At 39.5% G+C, this 23,389-nt stretch overlaps 1 protein-coding gene across 1 annotated transcript in view; it reads right to left on the reverse strand.

The window, feature by feature from the left end:
• srrm4 (serine/arginine repetitive matrix 4) overlaps positions 1–22,757 on the reverse strand; it is a 53,225-nt gene extending 30,468 nt beyond the window's left edge. Inside the window, exon 1 of the mRNA XM_019264458.2 lies at positions 21,806–22,757. Coding sequence (XP_019120003.1) covers positions 21,806–22,008 — 203 coding nt within the window. The 5' untranslated portion in view covers positions 22,009–22,757. The remainder of the gene's footprint in view (positions 1–21,805) is intronic.
• Positions 22,758–23,389: the final 632 nt, after the last annotated feature.

Genomic DNA, 23,389 nt, shown 5'->3' on the forward strand with positions numbered 1-23,389 from the left:
AATCATGTCACAAGCAACACCTGGATTCCTGAAAAACAGTATATTTTCACTCTTCTCTCTCATGTCAGTCTACATCAGTGATTTTCAAGCTGGGAACTTTTTTTCTGAGCTTCTGAGGGGGAGCATGCCAGAAAAAAGTTTGAGAGCCACCAGTCTATCCACTATAAATTACAAATGTTCATGATAAATAACACAGCTGCCAGAAAATGGCTAACAGCGAGGTTGATGATTGGATTCATGGAATTCAATTTATTCTAAATTATACCTAAAATTGAGCTGCGTGCCTACAGGAGTGAAATAGATGCAAAGACAACTTTTTTTCAAAACAAGAAACTTGCTCGGGAAACGTGAAATGTGCAGCACTATCATTGAGATTAGCATTAAGCTGTACAACATTAGACATAAATAGCATTACAACTTGAATTACCTGACACATGTCCTTTTCCCCCCTCACCAGTTTTCACTCTACGCACTTTGTTTTATCATGCTGGTTTTGGCTCAGAGACAGGAACAGGTAAATTATCCCCCATGCTCCTTCCTCATGTTTTCATCACTGCTCTGTCTTTGCCACCTACCAGGTGTGGTGTGCGGGGCAGATGGAAGCACAGCATCCAACAGATCCAGCAGATCTACCACCATTTTTGATGCTAAAAATGTACCTTAGTGGATGTCGTCATATGCAATCTCCTGCCAGCTAACTCCCCACTCCCCTCATATGCTTGTACCAGGCTTGTTTCGTCTTCCTTCCTGTGCTGCTTTAACCCTCTATCTCTGTGTATTTGAGTCGTGTCCAAGAAGCTGAGTCTTTGTTTTTGTGAGTAGAGCGCCACAGTCTCCATACAACCCGCTGCCTGTGGTGTATTAAGTCAAGACCTTCTTCCACATCTGCTGCAACACCCTGTGGGCTGTTTCATTGGCCACGGGTGTCATATCCTCAGTGTAATCTCCCTTTTTCCATCTTTCTGCTTTTTGCCTTTATCTCTGTGGTACATCTCTGCTCATACCTCACTCCAGTGTCTTCAGAGAAACAATTTTAAATGTCTGTTGTCGTAATCTCACAGCATGCTTTGCATCATCTCTGCTACTTCCAAACACCCCACCTTGTTTAACGCCATTTGAAGGGTGTGATTGAAAAACCCACGCTGCCCACTCTAGATGACTGTGCATGTACATATATATAGGTAGGAGTATGTGCAGGTGCCAGTTACAAATGTCACATATCACTGTTGGCTCTTGAGGAGACTTGCATTAGCTATGCAACCTGGCTTTCACATCTAAAATAATCATCTTAAAAATGGAGCAGGGCATGCAAAATGTGACGACTACAGAGAGCAATCAAGACACCCGCTGACTTCCCCTTCCTCCACCAACCTCTCCCCCCTTGCTGCTAATCAGTGTGGGTGCTGCTGGCTGTCTGGTAAGCTTGTTCTGATTTTGAGTAAGAATGCTATTAGCCTGTAAAAGACGAGCAGAGCAGCCTACACGATATACTGTAATCAGAGGTGGAATAGTGGTCCAGTGATCTTAATTTTGGAAGAAAAAGTAATTTTCTCAAACATGTTTGCAGCTTCTCAGTTGTGAAGGTTTTTCTTCATTTAATGTGATAGTAAGTTGAACATCTTTGGGTTTGGACTGTTAGTCAGACAAAACAAGACTTAGGATGTGAAAATGCAATGGGAAACATTAACTATTTTATGAAATAAATCACAGATTAATTGATGATGATAATAATCCTTATTTGTGGCTCTATGGGATCATCCACCATCATCCTCATATTGAATCACATTTTTAGGTGTTTCTTTTTCCTTAAAGCTTTACCAGCAGAGGTAAATGCCAGATGGATGATTGGATGATTGGATGATTTTTTTTACTACTTTTTCAATTAATTGTGAGATTTGTGTTGCAGCCCAACATCAGGATGAGACCAAGTTTGCATAACAAGCATGTTTTTATTGCAGGTTTTTCATGATGGGTTGGACATTTTCCCTGTTGGCTCTAAACTGTGGCCCGCAGATCAAGAAACAGAAAATTGCTTATTGCATCATTAATTGAGCAAATGTGGAGCCAATCACTCTTAAAAATGAAAGACACATTTCAATTGAAGGACTTTTTAATTAAAGTTCACATTCTAGTTTTGTCCTTCTCGCACTACATGGAAAAGATCATGCAGAATGAGTCAAAGAGCATAATTAACTTTTCTTTTTTTTTTAATTAGATACCATGCATTTCTTTGAGCAGAATATTTAGGCTAGCACATCATTTTAAATTAAAAAAGTCTTTAAAAAATATGTTGTGATAGTAAAGCAAAGACTTTCACATCACCATAAAATCAAACAAGTTGGTGACACACAGCAGTTTTAATGCATGCTAAAAACAATAATGTTCCACAACACAGCTCTACTTCTCCCTAGAGGGTTTCTAACCCTTCCTGCCGATGGCTGGAGGTGACCTCAGTCCATGTTGGTACACATAATTACCATTTCCCTACAGGGAAAGCGGTGATCAATGAGAGTGTGACCTTCCCCTTCGTACGCACCTCTTTCAAAGTCAGATAATAAATTGGTTCATCTCACCTCCCCTACCGTCCATGTTATTTAGAGGGCTATCTAGTGGAGTCCATTACTTTTTTATGGAAAGGAGGTTCATTCAATTTGCTGGCGACCCAATAAGAAGTTCTGTGTGGATGCACTGCAAGGGGCTCAAGGGCAAGTGAATTATTCCATTATCTTTAATGTGTGGGAAGGCAAAAGCCGTCAAGGTCCTGAGGGGATTTATTATGTAATGTCTGTTCCCCAAGAGGAAACAATGAGAGTAAACACAGTCACAAAAAGGCTCCCTCATGCTTAAAGAATGTGTTCCTTCCTTAAATATGTTTAATCATGCTCCAGATAAGAGTTTTACAATATTATTAGTATTATTGTGCTGTCAGCCAAATTATAATCAATGATTTTATAGCTATTTTTAATGCAACTTTGATTTTAAAATTAGCTTTGAGTTTTCTTTCTTTTTTTTTTTTCTGTGCTTCTACCTGTTAGCTGTGGCGCAAATAAAGACATGCCACATCATGTAAATGTCTACTAAACTACTTCAGAACACTGTCTTTATTTTGTATTTCTTCCAGGCTTGATGTGACAAACATAAGAAAACTGCAATGACATTTAATTGAAAAGCATCACAGCCACATGGCTTGAAATGATTGGCTTAATTAAAGAGTCTTCTTATATTTGGCTTAAACCCTTATTAAAGGATTATCCCCCTCAAAGTCAGAGGTGGTGTTTAAATGATTCACCGTGCAGTGTAGTCAGGCTGCATGTTCTGTAATGAATTAATTTGGATATAATGAGAGGCATAAACTGTAAAGTAACATGCACACATGGTGTTGTAATGTCACTTAGTTTGTATAGAACCAAAATAAATTTCTAGTCATTACAGCTAGTGATATTAGAACTAACTTCACCCACTGTGGGAAGGATTTATTATTTTAAAAAATATATAAATTAGAACTAAATCAAATTTAACAGCTACTTCTGGCCACCCAGGTCTTGGTGTTGTTGCTTGTTTTATCTCATTTGGTTAATCCCTACAAAAACTACAGATTTACTTGACTGTCCTCCCAAGAAGCTCTCTAATAGCTGTTGTAGGAAATACAATTTTTGTCTGTCAGGAAAAAGGAAGGTGATGTTATTATAAAGCAAAACTGATCAGACAATGAAACTTTAGACTTTAACATAGCTGTTCACTTCCTGTTTTCTACCACCAGTCAACATTGCTTTCTTTCAACCATGACCACATTCTTTCCCTACTAAATCTTACTAAACCATAACACTGTCATATCATAAGACATTTTTATTGTGATTTCTGTTTTGGAAGGCAAAGACAAATTCTGCCCTCGGAAAACACTTCTGGAGCAATGACCTCTTTCACCACTGTTCCTGACCGAGGAATAGTCCCATTAGACTCTCACCTACAGCATTCTTATGCTTAGCTCAGGTTTTTCTGAAGGTCAGTACAAATATATTTAAGTAAGTATTTTCCTCTATAATGACTAAGTAGGCATACGTCCCGTCATACAATATTTCTCAAGGTGAAACTGATTCCATCAGAGCAACAAGACGTGCAGGCATACTGAGCATATTGAATTCAGATCTATTTTGAGAGCTCTATATGAAAAGCATCACTGCTTCATAACATAGACAAACATAGATAGTAAACAGGCATAATATTATAAATTGCATATTTTATAGCTGTATCCACTGTGCAGGACATACTGGGAAATAAGATATGTTAAAAAATAATCCCTTAAGGCATGTACAAGGCATCTGGCATAAAGCCTGTCAGCTGCTTTAAACGTCTTCAGCGTGTTGACAGCATGTTTTTTGTCATTTAGCTGGCAAACGCAGCCGCTCTCTGAGTGAACAGAAGAGCATCTGTGCCTGCGAAGAGTGCGTATTGGTGTAAACTTGAATCTCTCCCTTTTGTCAGAGAAATCCTATAAGCCTGTTTTCTGAAGAGGAAATAATAGCGAGGGAAGGACGAGGTAAAAGTGACTCAGGAGATGGGAGTCCACTCCCCGTTCTCAGGGGAACTGGAGGAGACAGAGTTTAAAGGAAGGTGAGTCTGATCCTGCAGTGTTTTGAGTGGAAGCAGATTATGTAAAAACAGAAGCGGCCTGATGGAAAGTGACTTAAACCTTATTCACATGGGGCCACTATAGTACGGTACGGTACATTGGGAACATGCAATTAATTAAAGACCCTGTCAACCTCTGCATCCCTGACTACAAAAAATTAAATATGTGTGATGTAGTAGTAATTGTAATACATTTAAAATCTTACATGTATGTTCAGGAGCCAGATTTAAAAACATGGTTACTGTACAAATAACTCTACACAGACAATCTTCTGAATCAAGACTAACATGTTTTACTTCATTAGCGATATACGATGCTGTTTCCTGACTATGATCTAATAGCACAGCTTTTCCTTGAATGTAAATGTGTGAATTTGACAAATAGTCCATAGTTTGGCTGACTTGTGTAAGACAAACTTTTTTTTTTAAATTTTAGTGTTAGTTTCAATTTGAATGAGAATTTGGATTTAATTATTTTGTATAGAGGGATGTGCTGCTCTGATGAGGTTTCATATTATCCCACCATATTACTGCCACATTAATGGATTGCCTCTTACATCATGCTCTCTCTCACTCTTGTAAAAACCCTGTTACAAACCCAGTTTGTATGCATACAATGTGAATAAATCAGGTTTATTCAGCATATACTTTGCTGTTAACAGGGCTTTTTTTAATGCCATACCCCAGTTACAGAAAATGGTTTCAGCTTATTACTCAAGTTGCTCTGCACAATAAATAGCTGTTTTCATATCTGCCTCCATTTTTCACGGCAGCAAATTGCATATATACCGCTGTATTCCATGTGTTCCATAAACATAATATGTATATATAATGTCAAGGTGTTATATTACTGATAAGGACTTTGGGAGTTGGGAGTTCAATAAAAATCATCCATTTTAAAAGGAGAAAAACACTGCAGATTCACAATTGATTAATATTATATCTTGAGAACATCTGCCTTTCTTCTAAACACCCCCAAACTCTAACTATACAAATTATTAACATGGAAGATTTGCACAGAATTAAAATTACCATAAATCTTTGAAACTATTTCAAAACCATCTCACAATCCTGAGCAATTTTGGTCCTTTGGGAATGGGAGAACAGGGCTTTAGGCCAGGATTAGAGCTGATAGCACAGGCGGTCATCCACAATGATGACCTGAGGGCTAAGACGGTACGTTGCTAACTGGCTTTTAGACTTGACTCCTTCAATCTGACGTACCCTAACCTTGGTGACTGTCAGTCAGGCTGGAGGACTCTACTCTCGCTTCAGAGTTTATGAGAAAAGATAGGGTGTCTGTGAGATTATTTCTCCTTTCCAATACCATATTAGCCCCTAATCTCTTGCCTCTCTCAGCCTATTCTCAACAGGATGAGGTGTCATTAAGGGCAGCGACAGATGGAGAGAGGGATGGTGGAGGACTTTGCTGGAGAAGGAGTAAATATGTCAATCACTCGAAGTGCTGAGAGGTTTTCTTGAAGAGTAGGAGAGGAAAGTCAACAAGCCAACTCTCTTCCTCTCCAATGCCTCTACATCCAAAGTATTTAGACTTATTACAAAACCAGAATACATGTCTGTCAGAAAGTATTATGCAGAATGAGTAATGTTTTCTTATCGACACACACACATAAACAAAAAAACACATTGTGAGTAATGTGTACCACCTGAATTTCAGTGGCACAGCATTTCAAAAGCAGCTTTCATCAGGTTGAATAACGAGGCAAATGTGCAGAAAATCAAGGACTCAGATGAGTGGATTAAAAATAGACCCTATTATGCTCTATGACTTTGACAGTGATATGTCAGTGCATTAAGTTTTCCCTTTGCCCATCATAAGAGGGATTATGCCACCAGTCAAGATCTATTTGTTTATGCAAATCATCACTTGATAGGCCAACCCCCCAACCTTAACTGAATACATCAAACAAGATGAGGGCAGTCAAATTGTAGCCATCAGCTTCATGTCCGTCACATGATATAATGTACTGTGCTTTAATCTGCTGTAGTAAATTCTGATATAATATTTAAACATTGATAATGTAGGTTAATGTGGAAGTTGATTAGACCAGGCATGTTCTGTAACTCTATTCTAGGAGATGTCAGGATTATTGCTAACACGGTTCAGTTTCTTTCTATTTTAAACCTCTGAATTCTTTCCCCAAGGTCCCCTTGGTGCAATGGAAGAAAGGCAAAATCCAAAAGTAAAATTTCTAGCACAGCCTTAATAATTTAGCAGTCATCCACAGAACTAGGAACTCATTTAGATGAGGACAAAAGGCACTCGTGCCTCGCCCTGGCCGGATCAAAAGCAAATCATTAATTCTAAGCCTGCTGTTGTAGTCAGATCTGGTGTTTTATTGCGACTAGATTTCCTTAAACTGTCTTCAGAGTCAAAGAGAGTGCTGAGACAAAGCAATTCTATTTCTCCTGCAAGGGCACTGCTGAGCACAGGTTTAAATTGAATGCCCCAAAATCACAGTTTAATTATGTGGCTATCGGAGGGGCTTTCATGTTTTCCAAATGAATCACGGCTAGTGCGATAACCAATTCTCTCATCGATGAAAAACTGAAAAAAAAAAAAAAAAACTGTCTTCCTCTCTTCTATGAAAAGTGATAGGAAGCCTCTGAAATGAGCTCATATGGTAGAGACATTAATTATATTTCTTATAATTAGGCAGAATATCCCCAGATCACCCCGATCCCTACCAGATAAATTTAATTAATGGACAAATTCAACAGCACATGCAGCGTCCATATCTTTGTAAATCAGTCATTCTGAAGCTGGTAGATGTCTTAGTTTTAATGTTTTACTGTCAAGGTATAGTCAGCTGTATTACCTGCTGTAATACAGCTGCATGTTAGACTAATTCTTTTTTAAGTTCTGAATTAAAATATGAAACAACAGCAGTGATCATAACACGATAACATCTTCAAATGTTTTAATTTAGAAATATTCACAGCTATAGTTACTTTTACTGTGCTTGTCAGAGCAAATCTGTCACTGTGAGTGAATGAGTTTGTGATTCATTTCATGAAGGCTGCCTATAGCTAATGAATAGCTGGCAGCAAATATATAACAGATCACCTCCATGATGAGGAATAAGGCTGACTTTGAAGGCTGAAAAGTTAATTAAACCTTGGATTGTGGAGGATTGGCCTTGCTGATGGCAAAATCCTTAATCGATTCATTGATTATTTATGGATTAACATGACAAAGAAGATGATAACAACATGCAACATGAGGCTGATAGGAATGCAGCTAGTTTTGAAGGTATTTGGCCATAAACCTTAGAATTGGACAAATTAAAAATTGACCTGATGATGCATGCTGGAGGAATAGATAAGATGCCAAACAAATTCATCCCGAGGGTGACATGAATACATTAAATTCAAAATAATTGTCAAGATATTTCACTCTCAACCACAAATGAGAAGAAAAGTAAGACAATCACAAAAAGTCACTAAGAACCATCGCCTGGGGATCAGTAATGTCTGTACAAAAGCAGGTAATTCAATAGTTGTTGAGACATTTCAGTCTAGAACAAAGTAATGGGCAAACATTGCCATCAATAGAACCATGTTGCTTGTACCAGCTCTGACTGCTTTTTATACTATTTCTATTTTATTTTGGCTTTTAATTTACCCTGGCAAAGATTGTTATCGTTGTTGTATGACCTGGCTCAGGATATCATGAATAAATACACGCAGAGTTCTTCATTGCTCTAAAACAGTAGTTGCCAATGCCCAGTGGCAGCACGCAGCACAACACATGGCCCGCCCTAATCTGATTGGAAAGGTTTTTGGACTAATAAAGCACATGATATCGCTGTGCCCAATCCAGCATTTTAGATGGTAGGCCTATCAGAGGTATTTCCGATACTGGTATCAGAACGACATGAATTAATAATACTTCTGTCTAGTTCATCAAACCTTCAAACTACTTGAGGAAGTCTGGTCACTGAGTGAATGAATTAGCATTGCTATTCCTAAACCGCAGTCTGGAAAGTCGTTTCTGCATCAGTAGCTACTGAATCGCTTACACTGACAGCATTTAACATATGTCTAATGACTGAGCCATTCACAAGGCTGTTGCTCAACTTAATTAAAGAAAGAAATGATCCCTTTCCAGAAGCCAAAGCAACAGAAACACCAATCATGTGGCGTTTGGGAAGTATGCTGATGTCATGTAAAAATGATAACTTTTTTTAATGATTTTCTGTAGTCTGCAAATATAAAATTGCATGGTAGACCTACACTTTGCTGAAGTCATTATAATTTTAGAGATCATCCACTTCGATGACAGAGAGAAACAAATGTTTTGTTAGTCATTTGGGGCTGTGTCAAGAAATATGTCTTTGACTATTAAAAAAAAACAAAAAACAGTTCTATCAAAGAGTCTAATAGAGGATCACATCTCCTGTCTCCTGTCAGTGTGATTTGGCCTGACAGAACAGGACATTTCTACGCTACTGCCCAGCGTGTCTCTCTTACTCTGGGAACAGCGACAAACCTGTCAGCTCCATTTGTCCTAATCAGTTCTCAGTGGGATGTGCCGGCTACTGGAACGTCAGCAGGAATAACATTCACACATGGAAGTAGCACACTGGGAAGATGAGCCTTTGAACAACAGTCTGTACCGTCTGCCTGCCACACTGTCACTCTGACCTTGGTATTGACCTTGACATGGCAGCTCAGAATCAGCTTATTGCTTACCTGATCCACGTTCATCTGATGTGCCTGTGAAATTTGACTGACGGCATGTTGGAAAAGACGGCAACAAGGGCTAAAAGCTTGAATTTGAGATTAAATATCAAGAAATCGTGTCATGTGTCTCAAACAAAGTTTTGTTTTATAACTTTAACATTCAGCTGAACTAATCCAGCACCAATTTCTGAAAACGAGTCAATGTCTAACACATTTTGTGGACTAACACAACACAACAACTAACACTAAACTGTGAGGGGTGCTTCAATGTCTGTGACACTGTGTGTCCATGCTACATTAAGATTTTCCCTAGAGCAGCTATAACTGCACTAATGACTAGCTGTTATATGCTGGAAGTGTCTTAAAATTGGGAGACGCTGGTATTGATCAACAACCCTGTCAGCGCCTCAGATATAATACAGTAATTTTACGGCAAAGAGACAATAAAATTTCCTTTATCGCTTTAAAAAGCATGCAGCAAAAATGAATCCTTGTCGGTGGATACATTTTTATGCACATTGTAAGGGCGGTAAAGCACAAGGCAAAATGGATTCATTATGACTCAATATTTAAAACAGGAATAATAACATAATGAGGCTAAAGTGTTAGGACTACTTAACAGGAATCATAAGAGCGGCATAAATTCTTAATGTAGACATTTTCTGTCTGTTTGTAATGTTCTTCCCTTTCATCGACTGAAAAGGACCAACACGATTTGAAAAACAAACATTTCAGACTCTCAAGAAAGCAACCGTTCTCTGATGCAACTTCACACGAAAGTTTCTACAGTGCAACCCGGTCTTTCACCTCAAAGGCGTCATAGTTTGCAATCGCTTGTCATTGTGTGACATTTCGTGTCAAGAAGCGACGGCAGAGGTGAGATCGGGGCGGAGGGAAGGAGGTAACGCAGTGGGCTAATTAATTCCATCGCTCCCATCTCCAATTGCATTGGTGACATCAAAACCGCCACAGTTTGCACCCTTACCCCTGCATCGGTTATGCAAATGGTGGCAATTTCGCATGAATGGCAGATCGTCTTCCTGAAATGAGGATGGGCATGGAGCGAAAATGAAATATGGAGGAGGAGGCTGAGATGTGGGAGCCAGCCAGCCTTGAAATGATTTAATTTAAGTGATGAGGAGTTGACTTTGATAAGTTTGCATTTTAATAATGAACACTATGACCGCTTCAGGGGTCCAGTTACAAGGATGCAGCATACTTGGCCAAAAAGAAAAAAAGAGACCAAAATGGTTGATAGTGAATCATTGTAAGACAAAACTGAGGCTGAACCTCAATGTCTGAATGTCCTCTGTGGGCTAGTGTGTGCGTGTATCTAAAGTAAATAAGATGCTCCTGGGAGTTTTTTTGACTGCAGAGTTAAATTTGCTGCTGGGGGGGAAAGGCTTCAGCCTATTATGGAGGATTTTTCGGCTTTTCCAATATACCAACTCTGGGGTGTGTATACATATTTAATCAGGCCTTTGCCTTAGTGTGATTTTAGACTGAGAAGGATTTCTAGCCTTCTGTCATTATGAGTGATTGTACTTCCTCGTGGCACATTCCAGTTGGATGTGGCAATAACTATCTGTCTAACCCCCAAAGCACCACTGATCGTATTATGATTATGACTTTTTCAGCTGCTGTATATTCAAAAATCTGTCGGATATCATTTATATCATATAATTTTTTACAATCTTGGGAGTTCATCACACAGGAGTGTACATGTATTATGCATGTATGTGTGCATAGAGGTGTAAGTGAGAGTTAATACTGTATGTTAAAGGCGCAAAGACAATAAAAACGGCAGCATATGAATTCAGTTTATTGGAAATGCTGTATTCAGTAGAACACTTGCAGGGGCGAAGTATGTACATAACTTGCACTATTTTATGTCTTAGGTTTTCCTTTTCTATTTCCTCATTTACTTGCAGTATTTTCTTTTGTATATAAATATTATATGAGCGCTGATGAAGGGAGAACGGGGCTGCTTCACTGCAATTGTTGTCCATAAATAATTTGAAACTAAAATGTACAAATCTGTTCAAGTCAAGTTCATGTTTGCACTCAAAGGTCAAATTATTTTAAACTTTGACCTTGGGTACAGCTGACCTTTCAAAGCACAACCAATGAGATAACAGCTGTATGTGACATAGCATAAAAGCAACACACGCATGCACGGTGGAGACAGTGGTGGAGGAATTATAACTGTTCTCCAAACACAGCTTTAAAAGCATGCCACAATCTCACCAGGAAAATCTGGCAGTTAAATGGGCTAACTACAAGCGACAAACTCTGTGGCCGTGAAGTGAAGCCTATGTGAAAGTGACAAAAAAAAAACATCCACTTGAGGCTGACTCCAGAACCAGTCAATCTCCGTAATGAAATGTCCAACTTCACAGCAGAAATAAACATGTTTATAGCCTGGTACAAAAACAGTTTTGGTCTCTATAGCTACTGTAATATCCAACTCTACTGAGTTTCTCTAATCCACCCATTCAAGTTATATTAAGGCTTAAAGTTATGCATAATTAACAGTTGTTTGGCTTGTTTGAGCACCCAGGCGTCATTCGGCCTGCTTCAGGTCCGCCACAGATTTTGAGCTTCAGAAACCTACAGGTGACATCACACATACGGCGTCCATTCTTTACACTGTCAGTGGGTAACTTGTGAATGAGCACACAGTGTAAGCTTGCTAAATCCATTGCTAAAGTAAGCTTAGCTGTTTGTTTACATCAATAATTACAATGAAATGACAAAATCTAAACATGCAGATCTGTTCAGGCAAACTTGACAGTGATAGTATATATATATATCCCATTAGGAAGCAAAATCTATCTTCTTTGTTTGTATTTCTGCTTCAGCGTGATGTCGCTTTGCTTCAGGCCAGATGATTAGCAGTTAAAAGTTGAAACTTGGCTCATATCTTTTTCATGGTGAGGGACATCCCTGGTTTGTGAAGATCTAATAGGTTGTAATGAGCGAGCCGTCCCTCTCTCTCAGCCACCACACTCATTGGTAATGAATCGCTCAAAGGAATAGGTCATCTCTGACTGTCTGTAAGATTTACTACCGTCCATTTCAACTTGAGCCAGCGGAGGACAAAGGAGTGTTTCACCTTCTTTCTCATCTATTATGAGTTTATTCAGTGTTGTACATTATGTGCCTACATATAATTCAATTCCCTTTGGCCCAGACTCAAGAAAGGATTTCTATTCATAGGATGGAATATGATATTCAGTAAAATGTAATAACCTTGGCTGCCCCAGTGTCCTGAAATGGACAATCTCAAAATGCCACTCACAAATTCTCTCATGTCTTTATTTCTTTCTTCCTTCTTCCTTCTGCCATTCTGTCCTTTCTTTCTTTCTTTCTTTCTTTCTTTCTTTCTTTCTTTCTTTATCACTCTCTTCTCTTTCAGATTATTACAGACATCCTTTGCACGGCTGTTTTATTGATTTCCATCCCACCTCTTTATTGAAAATAATAGCTTTCTCCTTTCTATTTCTCATTTTCCTTTCCCTCTTTCTTTCTCTCTTTCACAAAATATAGAAGCGAATTACATGATGCTGCTTGTTCTTGGACACGCCACTATGTGTTTTGCACACAGCCTTGTACACATTTCTGTATAAGAGAAAAAGTCAGAACCAAAAGTTTGTGTTCTTTGTCTTTTTTAGCCGATTCAGTTGAGTCAGCTTTAACCTTGTTTTGTACTGGTTCTTCAATGTCGAACAAGGTTAAGCTATGCAGCAGCCAGAAGAAACTAAGCTGAAAGTCCGTTGAAGTGCTTGAGGCAACATCTGTCTGTATGTGTTACTCACATGCCAAATAGAGTAGCCAGAACATTACAGGAGATAAGGAGCCCCTAATGAGGTTTGAAAGACTAAAGCTAGTTATTCTTGACAATTTCTGTAAAAAACAACAACAAGGAAACAAACAAAACAAAAAAAAAACATAACCTCAGAGTCTAGGTCAACCAAATACTGAGAAAAAAATCACCTTTTCTGGGGGAAATCATTGTTTTTACATTTTATGTATTTTTGATGTTTCACACATTAATAATGATTCGCCACTTTTGTGTCTCCATTTATTCTTTGCACTTGGCAAACTGACAAACTGACAAGCACACATACACACACACTAACACAATTTACTATGCTAATTGACTTAAATGCCATGAGTCTTCCTAAATGTCAGTGCACTCGATTTTAACATAAAGTAAGTGCAACCAGGTGCAGAACAAATCCATGCGGCTCTGCGTCATTCTAGATTTGTTTACATGAACAGTTCAACTGTTCAACTAATGAACAAGACAAGAAAACTTTCAAAAAGGCCTAACTTTTTTTTCTTGTTATGATGGGAAATAAATTAATTCAGGCATAACAACTTGAGCTCAAACAAAATGGGTTCACCCTTCTCTGCCATTGAAGCAGAACATTTCTCTTTACAGCAGACAGATTAAATTCCTGCCTTATGTTTTACTGATGCTGATTGAACATCTACATCTTTGCACATAGCTGTAAATATGTATATGTTTATATAATATTTATATATATTTATAAATATGTTTTGTCTTAGTGTCAGTGTCAGGGTTTAGATTTTGAACAACTCAGGAGCATTGATGCTAAATTATTAATTATTATTATTAATTAAATTGATGACAATCACAAATGTGTTGACATATTTTTAATTTACAGTCTGTTAGATCTGCTAGTTTTAATCACTTTATTAGTTTTATACCTTGAAACACATTACATGACAATACCCTGCAAGGAAATGCTCTGTGGCATAGATATACAATATTTCCTTTCAGTACATTATACAGATTATATTATATAAAATACCTCAGGATACAATTATATTCTACAGTGAGAAACACTTAAAAGAAGCTGTAATGCAGTTTGTTGTATGCAGGAGTCAGACATATAGTATGCCAGTACAGGTAATAACATACCTGGATAACAGGTACATACAAATATCCAGGCTGCTATGTTCCATGTAAATTGTATTCTGCATATGAACCAGTCACAAAACATGAATACTAGTGTGAGTCCAATCAAAACTAAAATATCATTCACTTATTTGGCTATGAAAAGGTCAGGAGTGCCAGTTGATGCCTGGCCTGAGGCACTAAAAAAAGGCCAGAAACAGTCCGACCCCTGTCAGATTGTTATTATACTTGACCTCCAGAAAAGTTTTCAACCCTTCAAAACTCGAAAATTATTTCTTGCACAAAAAATGTTAATGTGCTACTCAGGGTATGAGACTTCACAGTAGCCAGCAGCTGCAGGAGGAAGGCAGTGTGTGGCATTTTCCTCTCAGAGGTGAACCACACGCTGGGGACTGTGATCCCTGAGGAGAAATTTCACAGCCACTTTGAGCTGATGCTTGACGGAAAGGGTTAACTCTCAGCTCTTTGCTTTCATCTTCAAAAATGCTGCTGCTGCTGTTCAGCTCTGGAGGAATTATCATGCTGAACCCCCCCTCCAACCCCTATAGGACTATGTGTGTCAGTCTCCATATATACTCCACGTTCATGCCCATATACCGTATGTCCATGTATTTGCCTTCATGTACGTAATAAATTACAGGTTGTCCAAGCTGCTGCGACTGTACCAAGACTCATACATACTGAATTGTCAGTTGTCAATATTTATCTCATTCCATGTTTATTTAAATTGTTCTTTTTTCTGTCTTCTTGCTGCTAAGATTACCTGATTTTCTCATCCATTACATTTCCTAGTACCACTGACCCTTCCTTAACCCACATATGACTAATAAAACTCAACTGAAGCTGTCTTTGTCACTTTTTCACAGCAGCTGTTCTGAGCTCATCTCATTTCTATTTTTTTACTAGGTTACAGCCTCGTCTTCATGCACCCTCTCTGAACAATGAACAACACGAAACTGCAACGACTGCACACAGATCTGTCCAAGGGTTGATTCTATTTTCTATTTTTGTTCCTTTTCATTGCACGTTGATGTCTTCAGGGGTTTTAAAGCAATAAACCACTGAATAAAGTAATAATAATAATCCATATGAAGTACATGTGCGTATGCATGTGCACACAAAAGGATTCTAACTCTATCCTCTGATTCATAACCCTAAACACGCACACTCTTACATCCTTTCATGAAGCATGTATAGGCAACACCAGTCCAGTTCGGTCGTTCGTCTACGTTTCTTTGACCCGTCCATCTACCCTAGCCTCCTCCACATGCAGACTTTCCCATTCTTTGTACTTTGTGACCTAACTTAAATGGCACATCAAAACATTATACTGGGCGGGAACATCCAGAAATGACACTACAGGAGTAAGTACAGTATCTTAGATTGAAGATCAGGCCCACTGACCAGCTAGTAGTGAGACCGGGCTGGTATAAGAGAACAAAAAAGAAGGTGATGAACTGGATTCAGATATCAAAGACCTTATATTACCCCATTATGCTGAAGCTACATTAAACATCTATCACAAGTTAATACTCCAGTGCAGCATATTGTTTCCTAGAATCGATAGGACTGTCGTTAAAGCTAAAGCTGTCTAACAGGTTGAGCCTTTGTGACGCAGAGATGTCAAAGAGTGAAATCTGGAAATGCCATAGTGAGATTTAAAAGCCATAAATATCACTTTTTGAGTTAACTGTTGAGTAAACCTGCAGTCATATTGTGCTGTCGACCAGTGAATGTCATTTTGTATTTTTTCCTTTAATGTTTTGACGTTCTGGCTTTCAGTTTTTTTTTTTTTTTTTTTAACAAATCCTTACAACTAAAAAAAATACACATTTGTTATAGATTAGGACAAAATAAGATGTCAACAAAGTGAACTTTACATTTGTAACTCCAGCAGTACTTGGAAGGGATTAGACTTGGTACAATTGTGCGCTGCAGGTAAAAATAAATATACATGGTTGCAGTGTTGCTAATTGAAACAGCAGAAACAACCTGAGTGGCTGGTCTCTGCCCTCACTGTTTTTACAGACTACATGACAGCATCAGATCATTTTCCTAGCGATTCAGTGTGTTTGGAAATATTCTGCACATCTTAGTTTTTATATAACCCTTTCAAATCACTGTATTGGACAAACTAAAAAATGCTTGATCTTCAAGCTTTAAAAACTCTCTTTTTGTAACTGAAATGTTTTCATGAGGTCTTCACCCAGGCAACAAATATGCGGTCTTAAAAGTCTTGTCTTCAACTAGTCCTCTGTCGGAAACCTGGGTATGTACATCAAAATGATGTTTCATTTTGAAATGCACGTTATCAATTCCATCCAATCTTGTTTTAAGCCTTTGAGGAATGTTGACAAAATCAGTTAATTAAAGAACTTCAGATTAGTTAGATTACTGTATTGTTAGTATTATTCTGCAGTTTCCGAATTGCTTTTGAAGTATGCCTGTTAGGCGACCACTAAACGAGAAGAGAAAACATATGAGTACCTTTTTAATGTCTCTACATTGGCGTAGTTTCTATCACGTATAGTACAGTGTTAAAAGGTGTTAATCATGAGACACTGGTTTGATTCAAATGGCTCAGCCATGCAAAAAATCAATGCAAAATTTAAATTAACACCAGTTAGTATCTCTGTTATAGCTCTTATTCCCATGACATATAAAATGCATCCTGCTGTAAAAGACACTGTAACAGGGTTTGAAGTGTTAAGTCACTGGTTTGATTCAAATGGATTGGCTGTACGGGAATCAATATCAAATGTAAATCCATTTTGGATTTGATAAATCTGATTCCTGCCTGGGTCGGCATCATCTCTTACTCTCTTGTCAGCATGCCTTAGCAGCCGCATTGAGTAATATGACACAGACACAGAGAGGCCGAGTTAACACACACTGAAAAGATACTGCGAGGAGGAGGGAGAGAGATACTGATGTGAGGACAGGGAGGGAAGTCGAGTAAAGATACTCAGTACCAAAGAGAGCAGAAGCACAGACAGAGAGATATATAACGGCAGACAAACCCCTCGTCCGTCACTAAATCGTGTTTGTCATTCTCGCAGAAAGAATAAGAGGGATAGAGGTGCTTCGTCCCAGGGGGGAGCTCTGCCTGCTACTGCTTGATGTTTTTGAGACTCTATATCCTGTATTCATTTATTCCCATGCTCAGAACCATTTTATGCCTGCATTTGTGTGCATTTGTCGACATTTTCCAGCATGCTTTATGACAAGCCATAGTAACTCAAACGCAAGGCAAATCATTTCCACTACAATCGCAACATTAGGTAACTTTGCTGAAATGAATTCAGATCAATAAAGGAAGACAAGTGGTCTGACAATCATCATGTTACCAAATCAGACCACCACATTAGCTAAACTCATTTCAACATTGCTGGATATTCATTCAGTTATTACAGAATGACATACAAGTTCAACTATATTGTTGCACATAGATTTTCTGTGCATTGATTTGCAAAGTGTGGAATACTACAACCCCTATAAGACTTACAGGTAGCAAATTTAAAATATGTTATATATGTGAGAACTCATTCAAAATTGATCCAAATGTGAATTAATTAATATTTAGCTGTTAGCAGTGCAAGTAACAGATTCTTGAGCTTGATGACTGAATGCTTGTTAAAGAGATGCACCTTGGGAATCATAGTGCGTTTATTTTCTTAATTTCTTTGACTTTTTCTAAAAGAAAGAGACATTTTCTAATGCAATTGTTCATATACAATACAAATAATATCATACAAATATTTCAGTTGGGGAGATAGAGCTCCAATTGTCAATTGTCACCCAACATTGACTTTTACTTTGAAATCCATCCAGTCTATTCCATTACTATATTTCTGGATATACTCACTTTCATAAAAAATCCAAATAAAGTGGTTAGGTTGATCTGGCATCGAATTATTGCAGCTGTTATTGTAGTGTTATTATAACTGATAGAATATCTAGTTGTGAAAATATTTTACACCCAAACTATAATAAACATGAATTATCCTTCAGTATAATGCAATGGTTTTACTATAACATGTTGCAGCATTTAAGATAAAATTGCAGCATTTAACGACAAGACATTACAATCATCTCTAGCGAAATGATCACATTAGCAAAATTAAAGGAAAGTAGGGAGATAAACAAAATAACTCTGAAAATCTTTCAATTAAAAACAAAACAGGAGAGGAATTCATATTTTTCCCACCCGATTGCTTCTCAAAGTCACAATTTTATCAATAAAAAAACAAAGGGCAAAAGACTGCAAATTTATCCCACATCACGTGAAATCTACATCTCTCCTGATCCAGCTCTGTTGGTCACTCATTTTGAAATGAGCTCTCAGTCGACCCACATGAAATCCCCTCTCTCTGTTCTCTCGATCATCTTACCCACTTCAAATCGTTTTTTCACACCATAGGACCCAATATTCTGTCCGCTATTAACTTTTATCTTTACACTGGCACTTTCCCATCTAGTTTTAGGCATGCAATTGTCCAGCCATTGCTGAAATAGTCCACCTTTGATTGTTTGATTCGACTTTATGGACATTTTTTCAGGCTGTGGTTAGATTGCACTGCATTCTGAGGTGTTTCTGTTATTTTGTCCACTGCGCTGTATATTCCCACTGGTGCTGTCAGTGTACAAGCCCCTCCAAACCCTTTTCCTCTCTTCCTCGTTAAACCAGCATCTGCTGAGGTAAGAGGCCTGAAACCCTCTACCAAACACACACACACGCACACACACACACACACACACACACACACACACACACACACACACACACACACACACACAAAGCTTATACCCTCATTTCAAACCCTTGCAATTGCTAGAAAACATTTCCAGTACAGATGCACATGAATGCACACAAGCACACACACACACACAAAACACAACCCAAAGTTAGCCAGGCCGAATATTTAATGAGGAGCCCCCCGTGAACAAAACAGCTTGCGGGGTCATAATGGTTTCAAGCAGAGCCCCACCCTGCTGCACAGAGCCAGTGAACTCCTCCCCTCCACAGTGTGACTGGCCTGAAGAGGAGGAGACAGGGAGGACGGAGAGCGGAGGACAGAGGGAGAACAACAAACTCTAATTACTCCTCTGTGGCTCTCGGGCCCCTCCAGCATTTTTAATTCAGGAGTTAGGAGAGAGAGGGGGGAGGAGAAGGAGGAGAAGAGAAAGGAGAGACGAACATGGTCGTGAACGCAAAAAAAAAAAAAAAAACTCGCGCTGATTGAACATGAAATGTCTCCCTGTGGCCCCCCTCCCCATCTCCTCTCTTCTTTCCCCTCTCTGCTTGTTGTACATAATGCCCCCTCACTTTCACTGCAATTGTTCATCAACCCTCAGTTATCCACAGTGAATAATGATGTTTCCTTTTGGAGAGAAAGAGGCTGAGGAGCGAGCCTAAGGCCATGCATTCTGATAGTGTAAGCATTCCCCAGTCACATTCTGCTCGGGCAGAATCAACAGTGCAGCATGGAGGAAGCCTCTCGCTGCATCCATATTCTCTGGGCGTTGTTTGTTGTTTGTTTTATTTTACTCATTATTTACAATCTGTATCACCCAGAAGTCCCTCTGCATTACACCCTTCTGCAAATGTACACAGAGTCAGGGTTAGGGGGGAGAGAGGGGCGGGCTTCAAACAGACCCGTGCATATTAGCAACATTATGGCTACTCTCCGGGGACTTTCGCTCTCGCCTGCTCCTGCCATGCTGCCATCATCGTCACTGTCACCCGGACAGAGCCCGTGGAGGGCCAAAGCCACTTGAAGAGCGGCTCCTTCCCAGAGAAGCTGAAGCCAAAGAGACAGCTGGGCCCCGCTCCAGAGTCTCCGGCTATTTGGAAAAAAGGTTGCTCAGTTCACGGCAGCCAAGCCGGCCACATTACATTTTTTGTGGGTTTATTTGCTTTGTTTCCCCAAATAGATATGAGTCTACTGTCTATACCAGGCTATTGTTGATTGACAAAAAAATTGAGGCTGCAGTTTATTTGGTTAGATCGCTCAGCTGAGGGACAAAGCAGAAAAAAAAGGCATGTTTGGTCATATTCTAGCAATAAAGTGTGTGTTTTTTTTGTCATTTCCTACAAGCTAATAAAATCCTTTATAACAGGGCCATGTGCAGCATTATGGTCCTGCTGTAATAGAACCCATTAAAGACACATTATCTGGTTCAGTGTGTCTTTCCGCTGCCTGTGCCGATGTAGGATGAAATGGGCCATTCTAATCCTCATTAACATAGCTAATTTCACATAAGAGAAAGTTGATAGTGGGTGTCAAAACCATTCAAAGGTCATCCAAGCAGGCTACACCATTTGAAATAGAAGTACACATGCATGTGAATATGTTTCTGGAACTGTGTTTTTGTAAATCTTCTAACCTGTTGGACCGTTTGTTAGGTTTTCTTTTATACTGTACACCTTACACAAAGGAAGCAGTGTCATTGCAACTGATGTGTTTGACAAACAAGCAGAGCAACGCAAGGATTAAAAAAATGGTTGGTGGTTCATCGTGCACGCAGGAGCAAAGATGGAATACAATGAAGGGATAAGGAGGAGAAAGGGCAACATATTCAGCCTTCCCTCTCCTCCCTCCTCTGAGGCTGTGAGGGCTGCAGCTAACCTTTGGTCAGTGGGATGAAAGTAGGGGAACAAACATGTGACATGTTGCTCCTTCAACAGACACTGGCACAGAGCCATGTCACAGGGGGGAAGAATGGGGCAAGTCTGACATTAGAGGCATGACGATGCCGCCATGTGACCTTTACAGGGGACAATTAGCTGAATGTATCACTGTCCATGCCAGCTGTATGTCGCACGTGTCCTACTGCTTGCAAAAGCAAAGAGAGCATTACATGAATGAGTGTTTGGTGATAAATTGAGACCGGAGACATATTTTGAGTTCTTAACCTCTTACATGCCCTATAGTAAACACTGATTTGTGGATCTCTCTGTGGGAAAACTGGGCTGAATTTGGATGGAGACTGGAGCAGCAGGTACAGTAGCACCATATTTAGTGAATGCGGTTGAAACAATGGTTATAGGCAAAGATATCTAAAATAAAATAATCATTTTGTCTTTTGACCTGTAAATTACTGAAAGTGCATTTAGGACCTGACAGATTTGGGGAGATATGATCAACATTTTCATTCCCTCAAATGAAAATAATCCAACACAAAATGTTGATTTCTCAAAGAAATATCTTACAGTAAGTGTTAGTACCTGGGAACTGAATGTCTTGTATGCTCGTGTCTTGTGGCATGTGCACAAAACAAGGATAATGTATGTAACACAAAACGCAGGTTTGGTACATTTAGAAAAACATCAACAAATAATCAGTGTCCTTCTTAGCAATTACTTCCACACACACCATTCTCAAATGTTTTAAACAAGTAACAGAGAGTTACTTGCTCAAAAAAACAAACACTTTATATAACTCTCACTAAAGCATCTGGACAGCGAACATTTCAAAATGTGTATATTCCCTGACAGTGATTAGAAAGTAGAGAACTCACTTGGTCACCCTCCTGCGGGCGGTGATGCTGGCCACGATGACGCTCTCTGGTCTCGGGGTGGCCACAGCCTTGAAAGTCCCCTTCCAAAACTTCTCAAAGAGCTGCTTCTCTTCAAGCTGATGGATCCCTGTACTGCTGCCCTGTGATGCCAGTGATGGCGAGGGGCCACAGGGGCCGAGCTGGAGTGAACACGGTGGCTGCATCTGCGGCTCTTGGTCTCCAAACCAAAGCAGAACAGTCTACACACTCATAGACACACACGTTCACAGGGTGGTTGTCGCTCAGGAGCTGTCCAAGTACTGAATCAAAACTGCGTAAAAAGCGCAGCAACTGTTGTTGCGCTGTCTTCTCCTCTCACGGCAGCAGGTCAGTGTGTCAGCGCGTCTGTCTGCTCTTGGCTCTTGAGCGGGAGCGTGGGGAGAGGGACAAAAGCTGACCCTCTCCAACTGGAGGCTGGGTATTGTTCTCCCAGATGAAGGAAGGAGGGGTGGGGGAGATTTTGTTTCTTTCTCCGCCTCTCTCCTCTTCTGTCACATCTGCTCTTTCTTTGGGACGTGGGGTCCGGCTCTGGAGGGGGGCTGCCGAGCACTCCTTTCTCCCGTGTGCGCTCCTCTCGGCAGCTTCACACAGATCCAGGCATCACTCACAAGTGACGGAGCATGTTTCAGTCCTGAGGAGTGAGAGACCAAGTGGTTTTCTTAATGCTGGAGCGTAAACGTTGCGCTGGAGAGAGTGATGATTGCATGCAAGCCTGGCACAAGGCTGAGCGGGTGTCAAAGCAAGTGTCTGAGGGCATGCGTGAATGTGCGTTGGAGAGTGCATTGAGTGAAGAATCGAGTGAGGAGCTCAGCTGAGTGCAGCTTGTTTTGTGTCTCTCAGCCTGTGACGTCAAAGTTGGGGGCTGGACGCTGGGGAGGGGACACCTTCTGTCAACCTCTCTCTCTCTTTCTCTTCTCATCCAGCCAGTGCCAACATCAGCTCCTCTCTTTCTGTCTTTATCTGTCCGTTTGAATTCTTTGTTTCCGTCTTCTGCCCTCCCCCATCCCTCTTACTTAACGCTAGTGCTACAACAGTCAGTCAATTAATCAATGTGTTAGGCAACAGAAGAATGTTCAGCAACTATTTTGGCAACTGATTCATCTCTTGAATCATTTTTTTACTCTCCTCTAATGCTTTCCTTTGTTATCACTGTAAATTGAATATCTTTGGATTTTAGACTGTTGGCCAGACAAAACAAGACATTTTGTAGATGTCACCTTCGGCTCTAGGAAACTGTGATGTGTTTTTCCTGACATTTAAAGGCCAAACTATTAATCAATAAAAATAAAAAAAAATGCTCGCCTGAATGAAGTTTCAAGGTTTTTAGGTGTTCTCAGGAAAATAAATGAAATCTTGCTTTTATCTTTTACATTTTATTTTATCTGCACATGTGAGTATACAGTGGAGGGAGTTGTCTCTCATTTCTTTTGTCAGTGACAGAAGACAAACCTATTATTTCCCAACAGCCTCTTCTTTCATTTCTGTTTTGTGATGTGCTTTTTTTTTTAATGTCTGTTGTTGATGTTGAACAAGTTCAGTTTTCTG

This window comes from Larimichthys crocea, chromosome III, assembly GCF_000972845.2.
Source record: "Larimichthys crocea isolate SSNF chromosome III, L_crocea_2.0, whole genome shotgun sequence".
NCBI classification, from domain to species: Eukaryota; Metazoa; Chordata; class Actinopteri; family Sciaenidae; genus Larimichthys; species Larimichthys crocea.